This window comes from Phaethon aethereus (assembly GCF_964289735.1).
Source record: "Phaethon aethereus genome assembly, chromosome: 1".
In the NCBI taxonomy this organism is placed as follows: Eukaryota; Metazoa; Chordata; class Aves; order Phaethontiformes; family Phaethontidae; genus Phaethon; species Phaethon aethereus.
Window position 1 is genome coordinate 94471345 of NC_138575.1, and position 12316 is coordinate 94483660.

At 42.5% G+C, this 12316-nt stretch overlaps 1 protein-coding gene across 1 annotated transcript; it reads left to right on the forward strand.

The window, feature by feature from the left end:
* Positions 1-4965: 4965 nt before the first annotated feature.
* On the forward strand, positions 4966-10957 carry CCDC181 (coiled-coil domain containing 181; the record flags this gene model as incomplete). Its single annotated transcript, XM_082014068.1, has 5 exons — positions 4966-5103; positions 5633-6610; positions 8987-9133; positions 9774-9928; positions 10554-10957. 5 exons carry the CDS (start codon positions 4966-4968, stop codon positions 10714-10716), a joined length of 1581 nt encoding a protein of 526 aa, XP_081870194.1. The 3' UTR covers positions 10717-10957.
* Between the last annotated feature and the right edge of the window lie 1359 nt (positions 10958-12316).

A 12316-nucleotide genomic window follows, 5' to 3' on the forward strand; every position in this document is an offset into this window, starting at 1 on the left:
TATGAACTTGTCAAAGCCACCTGCCTGTGAAAAATGGAAAATCAGAAGTTTGGCATCTTGCTTTAAAGAGCTGGACAACTAGATGACCCTGGGTGAGGTTGAAGTTTTTCCAGGTACAGCAGGAACCATTGCCAAGCAGGCAATGTTAGTGTTAGTTCAGGTGTCATATCAGTGTCATATCAGGGAGCCCTTCCAACCAACTGAAAACAGCATCAAACCCCATTTCTCTTTCTGGCTGTATGGTGTAGGATTAGCAGAGACCCCAAGGTCATGGAGTCCAGTCTCCTCCAGTGATGTGTGGCCTGTGATGACAGATGTCTTCAGAGACCTCCTGAACCCCACCTTGAACGGGTTTAGCTTTCTGTCCCATGTTACTTGGAGTGAAAGGGTAACTCTACCCGCATTACTATGAGAGTTATCAACGCTGGCTGAATTTATTCACGGATGTTTTTGCCCATACTTTCTTTCATTAACCTTAACCCTTGAAGTGCTGGGGCTGTGCTGCCCTTACAGGTGTGTGGCCTTCTGGTGCATTGGTAGACTGTCATCCTCCGCTTTGTTGGGCCAGTGTAATCAAAACTGGGCGTCATGGCTGTGTTGGAGATGGTGTGATGGGTGCCATGTCAGTGCTGCCAGCGGGGACTCCCCCCTTCATCCTGGGGGAGGCCATGCTGCCGTGGCCCAGGCCCACGTGCTGGCAGGAGGGCTGAGGAGGGTCAGCCCCTAAAATACGGTGCTGGGAAGCACCATGTGATGCTGCACGAGCCTTGGTCACCCCGGAGGGCTGCTGGCAGTGTGGGCCACTTCCCCTTGCCCTGAGCTGCCCTCACCAGGCCAAGGGGACTGCAGCGGCGTGTTGTACACTGAGAGGTTTATACTTCAGTCTTGTGTTGGTGCTGCAGGTGGGAGTTGAGGCTGCAACATGAGCTGACATTTGGACATGGTTTATTTGTTTTTTCTAACGAGTGAGCGTATCTGCTTCCCGGTGAACTACACCTAGCGGGGTCGAGCCAGTGGCTCTCTGTGGTAACTGGTGGCAACAACAATGACCACGTTTATTGGGAGCCTTTCAGAAGTTATCAATGTGTTTAGCCAGCTGTTCAAATAGCACTTGTTGTTTCTCTGAGGCCAGGCAGCACCGCCCTGCCCTCTGCAAGGCCCTGATGGGCTGCAGCAATGGCAGCCGCTGCCTGGTGCCACCACAGCTAGCGTTTCGCAGAAGGGTCTCAGCCCCAGGGCGAACCCTCTGTGCACTCCATAGCGGGCTGTGGCACCTGCTAATCGCAGGGGCACAGCATCCACAACCTGTGGGCCTGTGTGGTCCTCCATGGAGGCAGCTGCAGCGTGCCACCTACCCCCCGCAGCTCTGCTGCCAAGCCTGACCCCTCCAGCAGCTCCCCCAGCCCAGGAGGGGATTCCGTTGGGGTGGTTTTTTTGTGGCTTTTTCTGTAAGGGAATTAATTTAGCACATTTTTCTGTTTTTCCTCCCCCCCCCCATTTTTTTTCCACATTTCAAAGTTCTAGGAGCGATGTGTGATTCATGCAGAGAGGTGCCTCTGTGGAGATGCGGCGCTATCTTATTAAACGAAAGCTCAAATTTTGACACTGCCAGCTTTCAGCCTGATCCGGTTGCTCATTACCAGCCAGAGCATGAATCACACAACACAAAAACTGCCAACGCTCAGGCTGCTCCCAAACAAGTGCATAATTTAGCTGCATATCAAAAGGCTTTTAGCTGGGCAGGGAAAGCCACCTGCCACGCTGCTGCCCCTCTCCTGGGCGCTCATGGCTGTGCGCCCCGCCCTCCCCGCCCCCGCTTATGATTTGCGAATGTTAACGGCGAAGGCAGAAGAAAGCGCCTCCTCCCACCGGTCCCTCAGGCCTGTAAATGGGGGACAAAGCGGGAGGGGGGTGCGGCGCGGAGGCCCGTCTCCGTGGCAACGGGGCGGTGCCGCGCCGCGAGCGCGCTCGTGCCCGGGTGTTACCACGGCGCCGGCAGCAGGGAAAAGGTGCGGGCGGGGCGGAGTTTGGTCCTCGGGGGCCACCGTCGGCGGTGACCGTCGCTGTAGGAAGGTGAGTGGAGGGGGGGGCGGCCCCCGCTGCTGCCATGGCAACGCCGCCAGGCGCAGCGGCGGGGCGGGCTTCGGCGGGCACCTCGTCCCCTGGGGCCGGGGCGGGCAGCGACGGGACCCGGCGGGGCCGCGGTGAGCGGGCAGGGCGAGATGTCCGCGGGGAGCTGGTAGGGTCGGTGAGGCCAATGGCGACCGCACCTGCCGGCTGGACCCGTTGCGGGAGGCTGCCGCCAGCCCGCACACGGCCGGCCTTCGTGCGTTACGGCCCGGTGAGAGGCTGCTTCGCCTGCTCGGGGTGTCGGTAGTAACCGCGGTGCGCCGGGGAGCGTCGTTTGCCGGTCTTCATAAGCAGAAGCTGCCGGCTTTGAGGCGCGGGGCTGGGCGCTCCCCACCGTAACCGTGTTGGGCTCGGGTTTATGAAGCTGTAATGCGTTGTATGCTTTGGTACGAAGGGACAAAACAACAAAAATCCGTTACTGCATCCCTCTTTTTGTTGTAACTGTGCCTAGCCTGTGCCTCAATATAACCCGTAGAGGCGTTACTAAGCTTTGCAGAACAATTCAGCCACAGCATACGGTGTGCCCCCTCCCCCCCCGCCAAATTAGAATAGAAGCAGGTGAAAATGAAGACTTGAGATTTTCTGAATACTTTTGGTTCCTATTAAAGCTGTAGCACTTTAATCTTTACTTCTTAAGACCCTGAATAGAATAGGAGCTGATGGAGGATTTTCTGGAACCAGGTCATTAAACCGAAATTATCTCTTCAGCTGTGACTGCTTTATGTTACAACGGAAGACGCTGATTGTATGCTGCTCGCCTTTATTACATGTATTATAAATAAACTGAACAGTTTTCAGTATTTGTGCTGAGTGGCACGGACTGACATGAGTGTGTTTTCTTAAAAGCACAGTTCAGCTTTGTAGCTTTTGCAACCACTTACCATAATTACGAAGTCGTTAAGGAAGAATAGTTCTTTTGTGGTGAGTATGCACTAGAGCAAAGCAATCTCCATTAAGAACCCAGGTACATATTGCCACCCAAACCAAGGATAGGGCATTTCCAAGCAAGATGTTTTACATACCATCTGAGAAGAGGTGTAGGAAAACCATGATGGAAATAGCCATGGTGTGGAAAGCCAAGGCAATAGTCTAAACAAGCTTTGAAAATTTAAACTGAGAAACCTAGCATGAATGAGTGATTCTCGTGGCAAGTGGTGGCTAAAAAGAAATGAATTATGAGTAAAAAATTGCCAGATTTTCATGAACAAAATATGGGTCGAACAAAAAGAAGAGATCTGATAGTTTGTATACGAACGAGTTTGCAACAAAAGTGCCCAGCTTTAGTACCATTCTTTCAATTTAAACAAATCTTGACTAAATTTTGAGGTCTAAAAGAGCAGCACTCTTGTCAGGCATGAAATGTAGAGTTTTAAGAAGTGGAGCTGGTGTTCCTGAGAATAAATGAGAACTCATCAAGGGTGCTCCTCAGAATTGAAAACAAAAGCTTGCAGGAATTTAAGCAGCATCTTTTGGATGGAAGGATTTTTACAAAATGCATTACAAATTGCTTAGACAGCTTGGGAAGTCCAGGTGCAGCCCTCCTTGTTGGGAAGGACAGGTTGCACAGCAAGAGCTGTCTTGCTGTTCCAGGAACGCCCAGGGTCAGAGCTAACTCTTACATCCCATGTTGTGTTGCCATAAGCTAATGCTCCTATCAGGATCTTTTAGTACGTTGTAAATGACAGATTTTTCCTATCAGAGAGATAGAACTGGCACCTTCCTGTCTATAGCAGATGGTACAAAGAACACAGGGCCTTTTGAACAATCAACGTATCCTTCTTACATTGCTTTTGCAAACAGTAATAAACAAATTAAGGAAGGAATGATGAGTGGCTAAAGCTGTAAAAAGAGGAGAATGAGCTGTCTAGGCTGATGTGTGTCTCCACATGTCTTTAGGTGGAGACAGATGCCTTCAATGAGCTGAGCAGAGGGTGCAGGCAGTCAGCCTCGACCCCCAAGCAGTCTTCCAGGAGCTGTTGGCACCTGTGTGGTATGCAGTCCTTAAGATTCAATCCTTACAGTGGCTCATCTTCAGTTTTGTCACAAATATGACTTTATCCAGGCTGATTAAGTGGCTAACGAGCATTTCCATTGTTGTTCTCTTCAGAAATTAAAACCAGAACTGAATCCTTTTCCCAGCAGTGTCAATTGGTGTCTGTGTGACTTTCTTTGCCCCTAATACTAATGGAGGTGCTATGGTTTGAAAGCTAGCTGCTTGTAAATGTTCGGTGATTCTAGGAGAAAGTTCCTGAAAGAGTCCAATCAATAAATGCTGTCTTATTTTAATATGTCATTATGGCAAGCTTTTTGATAATTTGATCTACCGTAAGCCATGGCATGCATATTCTAGGACATGTGCATCCCACGTCTTTGCAATGTCACTTTAAACAAATTAAGATTTCTTTGAAGGAAAGTGGGTCAGGCAGATATAAAACAACAATGTAAAACACACCTGGGAGCAAAGCAAGCTGCACATACTTCTAATTAACAAAGAGATCGCTGTTTTATGTGTAAGGATGGATCTGACAGTTAAGAGATCATGAGTTCAAGTCTTAACTCTGTCAGAGACTCACTGCAAGACATTGAGTAAGTCACCTCAGTTTGCTTTGGCTCAAATCTTACCCTAGTAGTCAGAGCTGGAAAGGCGAAAACTGTTCATGTTTATAAACCATTGGACATCCTTAGTTCTGAGGTGCTTTGGCACCATCTAACTGCTGACAAGTTTGGTGTGGGTGCCATAAGAGATATCAGTGTTCTATGTTTGTATGTCACTAGAGTTTTAAAACAATTTTTTTTCCTCTCCTTTTTATAGTATTACTCTAACACATTGCCAAAATGAGTGAAAAGGAAGACCAAGGAGATCCATCAGATACGGGTGATTTAACAGAAAGTGGAGAATATGAGGATGACTTTGAAAAAGACCTCGAATGGCTAATTAATGAAGAAGAAAACAAAATCCTTGGTGAAAGAGAGGTATTTGTTAAATTAAATGCTAGTTGTTTAATTTGGAAGAGAACTGAGTAATATTTGGAATCATAAGCACAAAATTCAATATGGTTTGAAATGTGTAGGCACATTCACTGAATTTTGACAATGAAGGTTATTTGGAATTACAGAGTGAAAAATAATTCAGTGAACTGGTTAGTTCAGTTATAATTGTCTTAAAACAGAAAATTCAGTGTTAATGGAAAATCATATGTTTGTTTCAAAAGTACTTCTGGGTTCCTTTAAGTGTTTTTTGCAACACACATTGTTCTGTTTTTATGCTACCACTGATCACTTTACTGCGCAAGCCATGGTTAGTTAAACTTTGTGCAGAAGCAAACATGGAGAAACTGCAAGAGAGTTGCTAGTGCCAAAAAGGTGATTAGTTGTGACATGCTCTACTTGACAGCCTGTTTTAGAATTAGGATAGTTAGTACTGCTCTTCTCTCTTGCTATTTCTTTTCTCTGATACTGTTCTTTGTTGGGAGAATAGACTAGTATATTTTAATTTTTTTAGAATCCTGAAAAAAATGAAGAGGATATTGAAGCACAAATTGTTAAAATTGCAGACAAGTTTCAGGAAGACAATGAGGAAATGGAAGAAAATCCAGATCAGCTTTCAGAGGCAGATGTAGATGTGAAAGTCAGACCCTCCAATGAAGAAAGTTTGGAATCCAGGCCTGATATTAAACGGGGGGACCATGCATCTGATACTGATAGTGAAAGTTCTACCCAGGAATCCAAGCTGGAAAACCAGCAGGAACTGGATGAGGAAGAGGATGAAGAAATAAAGCGTTACATCTTGGAAAAGATTGAAGAAGCCAATAAACTGCTTGAGAATCAGGCTCCTGTGGATCAGAACAGAGAACGGAAATTAAAATTTAAAGATAAGTTGGTGGATCTCGAAGTTCCTCCTCTAGAAGATGCTGAAGTTTGTAAAACTGACTTTGCAAGAGGAGATGATGTTTCAAATAGGCTATCTCGGTTGCATATTTCTAATGAAATGGGACAGGAAAGCACATCACTTTCACTGTGTGCTGACAATGATGAGGAAAAGAAGGATGGTAAAATCCTAGTGGAAAAAGATGGAAAGTTTGAACTTTTAAGTTTACGTGATATTGAAAGCCAAGGCTTTTTGCCCCCAATAAGTGTTTCTTTTACTGATATTGAAACTCAACATATGTCTCCAAAATCTTCACACTGCGGTCCTTTTGGCACTGTCTCTCGAATGAAGGAACTACCTCCAGTAAGACCAGGAGCACATTCTTTTTCTCCTGGTGGAGAAGAGTGTGTGTATTTCCCTAAGCCTCCATCTAACCCTAAGCGTCGTCCAAATTCTGCTGTCAGTGCTGCAAGAGGTCTGGGAAAACGGAAGACTCCACAGAGGGCACAGTCTGCAAATGTGCCCATCAGAAGCTCCACTTACTGTCTTTCTCCCAGACAAAAAGAATTGCGGAAGCAGTTAGAACAAAGGAAGGAAAAACTGAGGAAAGAGGTAAAGATACAGAGGCAACAAGTAGATCACAGTGACCATGCTGTTCCTTTGCTTCACAGAGACCACATGTTCAGGGCATTTACTCCATTTTTCTATGATAAAAACAGCAGCAATAATAATGATAATAATACTACTCTGGAGTTTGTACAGAATCTCTCAAAACTTCTTTCCTTAAAAGAAAAAAAAACCACGGAGTGGCGTAGGATCATGCCTTGCTCACAGGAAAAATTAAGTATTTATTTAATATATCCTTCATAAATAGGCCACCTTCTGCTATATTGTGCTTAATGCTTTTGCTTATTGACTCTTTCTGCCTAGGTTCCATTACAGGCCCACTGTTTACTGGAACGTAGCACATGGTATCGCATCTCCACAGATTACACTGCAATGCAGGAAGTTAACATTAACCGCAGTAATGCAGGTGCATGTTTGAGTGCTTGTGAAGTGTTTAATAGGCAATTATAATCTGGGAGAGCATTCAGTTGTAACATAAGATTTACACAAGAGAATGACTGTGAGAGCTATGAACAAAGCAGGGGGCTGTTTAACATGTATGGAAGATAGAGCTGACTTACACAAGCAACAAGGCATGCCACTTTTTAAGATGCATGCAGGTGAAGTCATGTTGACCGATAATATAACTGGATACTTTTTTCCTGTACAGGTTTTGCATGAGTGACTGTTGTAGTAAGTTTTCTCAATGGGTTTGTGGCAAAGTAGGGTTTTTTTCCCTTTCTCTGTTAATGGATACTACTTTTCCTTCTTCTTTGGTTTTACTTGGGCACTACACAGAGGACAAAAAGAAGAAAATATTCCCAGTACTGAAGTTATCCTTCTTGTATCTATAAAGGGCAGTAATTTAAAATAAAAAAAAAATATTTTAGAAAATCAAATCAGTATCTTATGTATTACTTGGGAAAAAAACCTTTTAATTCTTTCTCAGCTCCTTATTCAGAAGAAAATAATATTTAATAGAAAGTCAGCCTCCAACAGCTGTAACAAGAACTGCAGAAGTCTTTACCAAAGATTTTAAAAACTTAGACATTTTGCTTCACTTCGCATTATGATGATATAATTGCAGAAAGGTAGCTTACTATGTATGTTGCTCTATAAAAAGGACATGGAAGCATCTACTGTTTTTCTGTGCCATGGCATTCTAAGTAAGCTGGCTGAGTGGCTTCAAAGTTGCTTACTACCCATGGAAATAGGTGTAGTGTGCTTTATTTGAAAGGTTTGCTGAGGCTTAGCTCAGTAATGAGGGGTATGAAATGTTAAGAGTTAGTGGTGTGTTTTCGTTGCACACACAGGACTAGATTTCTTGACACAGTACCCTGCGTGTTTAAAGTAAAAGGTAGTGTGGTGGAGGTAAGGAAGGTTTATGTTCCTAACTGTGTGCTAAATGTCTTCCTCTGTTGGCTGACTTACGGAAAGGTAAGAATGTATTACTTTATTTCTTCATTCTTGAATGGAGCTCTTCCATTCTGTCATGGATTTCACAGGCATGAAACATTTCTTGACATTACTGGAATCCATCTGCTTCATTTTGGTGGGGTTTCATTCATTTCAGTAAATTACAGATTGTAAATTTGGAGGATCATATGAAAGTTGTGTGTAGGTGGGAGGAAGATCATCTATTTGCAAGAAGAATAGATGTCTCTGAATGTTGAAATGCGTGGGGATTGTAGCTTTTGTGTCAAAGATAATAAAAACCTCATAAAATGTCCTCATCGGCTTTCTGAAGTGTTGTTTGGAAACCTTTCTCCTCCTTGTAGATAGCTAAAATGAGATTAATAATTACAAAAAACTTTTCTCAATTTTGTAAAAATCAGTTAATTTTGTAAACTTGAAAAAAAGTGTTAAGCTATTAATACGCCTTAAATAAATACGTTACAACTTCATGGCTAGGAAAAAATCCTTATTTATAAGGTAGTGCCTGCAGTCCATAGGTAGTTAAATTTCCTTTAGAATTTAGTGGTCCATCAAGCCTGAGAGTTGCATTCATTTTTAAAAGGCATCAGTTTAAACTGATTTTAAGCCAATCAGAGCTGTTGGGCAGGCTTAATTTTAAAAGTCTTGACCTGTTGCTATGTCTGAAATGTCTGTGAGCTGAGAAGTATCATGGAAATGGGGGTAATTACAGTAAGGGTTAGGCTGAAAGTATCTGAATGTAACATGAACTGCAGGAGGGCTCAAACTCGTTTCTTTCTAAAAGTAGTTATCAATCAACTAGGATACAGTCTTTAAGTATTCCCATTTCATCGGTATTTTTGTTTCTCTCATACAGTTCAAATGGTTTATTTATTTTCTGTGAAAGCCTTTGCAGATTAAGATGATTCTTTTAAAAACTAAGTTTATTCACTCTTCATTCCATTCAAGGAAGAAGAAAGGAAAAGGGAACAAGAAGAACAGAAGAGAAGAGAGAATGAGATGGTTTTTAAAGCTTGGTTACAGAAGAAGAAAGAACAAGTGCAAGAAGAAAAGCGAATTCGTCGTGCAAAGGAGCTAGAAGACTTGAACAGCAAAGTAAGATCTTCCTAACGTAGGACTGGGATCTACAGCGCTCATTAAACAGGAAAACCAAATACTCAGCCTGTGTTCTTAGCTAAGCATATGAAAATTTACAGTGATAGGAAATGGTTTGGTTACATTGTTTTCAGGGAAGACCTAAATTGACTTGCATGTTTAGGATTATTCTGCTTGGCAGGGTGGCTTGTGTCATAGAAGCTGGATATATGAACTTACTAGCTATAAAATCACAGGAGATAGATACAGCAATGCTCCTTTTTGTCAGGAGAATGACTTGAACTCTGCAGTGAACAAGCAGCCAGAAACACTTTGAAGTGTATTCTTTACCATCGAACTCCTTGGCAAGCAGCTAATGCACATGATCAGAACCTTAAGATTCAGATGCTCTGTTCTAAAGTTCCTTTGTCTTGCAGCAATGGGCTTGAAAAGCTAAATTCAGTATTTTTTAAAACATACCGCTTTGAATGCTTGCTTATGTATATACTCTATGCCAGATTAGCATATGCTCTAGTTTGCTTATAAAGTATGTTTCATGGAATGGAGATGCAAGCAGAGTTCAAAAAATTATTATAAAGTGATTAATATAAAGGTCATTTAAGAATAAGACTTGTGTATCTATGTCTCTTTTTTTAAATAGGAGAGGAGCAGGAATCCAGAAGAAGCCTTCAAGTTATGGCTTAAAAAAAAGCATCAAGAACACATGAAAGAAAAACAGATAGAAATGCTGAGACGCCAAGCTGAGGGAATTGCCTTTTTTCCAAGAACAGAGGAATGCAACAGAGCCTTTAAAGAGTAAGGTCATCCCTAGGGTATCATATTTGAAAACTTTTAGTCTATCAATCAGCTTAAGACTGTAGTATTTTCATGGTACATCTTTACTGCTGAAGTCCTTATTGGTTCATTTGGGTTTGGGTTTTTTTTGCATGAATATGCCCCTCAAACTTACACCTTAGCAAAAATACATCAGTTCCTTGATGTTGTTTGTTCACTGTTGTGAAATTACTTGCCAGAGCCTGAGCTGAAGTAATGAATTGCTTCTGCTGAAAATGGGAGATCCTTCTCCCCTACTCCTTTTTGCCTGTTCTGGAGCAAGCTTGTGTTGATTCAGTTCATTAAACAAGCAGAAAGTTAATCCAATAAAATGACTTATTTTCCCCTCGAGTCCATGAGTTGAATCAGCTCAACCTTCTGCTGAGGGGGAGGTAAAGGTGGGTGCAGAAGCAGAACAGGGGTAGAAAAGTAGCATTTCCCATGCTTAGGAGCAGCAGGCTTTTAGATTGGCTCAGCCATGACACCAAACTTTATCCTACAGGACAAGAGGACTCTAGTTAAACGGGGGCAAGTCTCCTTTGAATGGATGACGTAAAGCTTTCAGTTGCAACTGCCAGTACCTCTAGTCCTGTTTCTCTCTCCACAGATGGCTAAAAAGAAAGAGAGAAGAAAAACGAGCAGAAGAACTAGCTGCTAAAGAGAGAGCAAGGCAGCTTAGATTAGAAGCCAGAAGAGCAAAACAGATGCAGAACATCCGCTGTATTAGTTCAGAGCCTAAATCCTTTCGCTTCACAGACCATTACAGTTGAAGTTTGATGTAACCAGCGAGTTCTCAGTGGCAACCCTCTTAATTTTTATGGCTTGAGCTTTTGCTCTTCACAGCTAATGACTTTTTGTGGTGTTTTTAAATTCGTCAAGCAAGTTTAACAATTACCTTCACTGACAATGATTTTACTATCTATCTATTTATCTGTAACCTTGGTGAAAAGCCTGCTTTTATGTCTTAACTCAGGGATCTTCTTCATTTGACCAAATCTAAATAAGCATGAGATCTACATGTGAGGGTGGCAAATACACGTTCCTGTCTTCAAAAGGCACTTTATACTCAACTCCACCATGAATTCCTGGATGCAGGCTATTATGTAAAAAGTTGAATTTTGTGGGATTAATAGTGCTGTTTGCTGCTGCTTGTGATGAAGACTGTACAAGGTGTTATGTTGTTGGAAAATGCTGTTTCTTGTACCACTTTCTATTGATCTGTTGACCAGCTGTAATTCTGGCTAGACCAGAGGACTGTATTTTATTTCAGGGAAAGTGGTTATTGAAGGCTAAGATGTATGTGCACATGCAAGAGTTTTTGAAACTTGTTTCTGTGACTCATATTCAGTAGTTTTCTATTTCATGAAATTAAAACGTTGTGTGAATTATGTCCTCGAAGCTGAAGTCCTTGTATACATGTCCATGTTTGCTAAATTTATTATAATAAACTACATCACTGTACCCAGCTAAATTGTGAACTCTTGTCAGAGAACAAGGTCACTCATGAAATCGCAAAGTTAGTGGAAGATGAGGAGTGTTCTGTCCAGCTCTGTGTCCAACAGATTTCATGATCTGGCATTGTTCTTACATTTTTCCACATTCAAAGTATTCTCTTTGTAGTTAGGAAGTACTGTAACAGAAGGAAGTGCAGTAGATGCAAAGCAAGTTTGCCATTAGCATTTTTCTCTTACCATTTTGGAGATAGTTATAGGCATGTAACTGATGCTTGCCTGGAGGGTGCTGTGTTGCAGCTTTTACCAGCACAGATAAAGGGCAGGGCTGTGGAATGAAGATTTTTACAAGCTGAGAAACATGAGTAGCTGGTGCCTTCCTCCTTCATGTACCTTCCCCCGGCACCAAGGGCAAGAAATGCTGCTTGTGTCTAGCAAGGAAATGCAGGGGGAAAGTTTGCAAAGGTTCATAGTATTTCCCTAATGGTAGTAAGCTACAAAAGAAGTATTTCTTGGTTCATTACCTGAGACCAGTAGAGTGAAGGGTTTTTACAAGTTCAATGTCCCATAGTTCCTTCTATGCTGCAGAGAAAACAAGGTCAGAAATACAGCTACATTAAATGCAAAACTGCAACTTGAAAGCAAGCAAAGAAAGTTTATTGTAGTTTTATTTATGCAAACCAAAGCATAGCCAGCAACAGCAAGAACTTATACCATGATCACAATATGTAAGTTATGAGATTCAAAGGAAAACTGGGTAAAAGCAACCATTTCAGAAACCCTTTCCACAAACTAGACAGCTACGTATGATAAATTTGGGAGTGAAACTAAGAAATTAAAATGCATTATTTGCATCCTCCTACCATTTCTCTTTCCAAAGAAGCCTATTCAGGTTGCAAATGTATTTAGCACATTATCT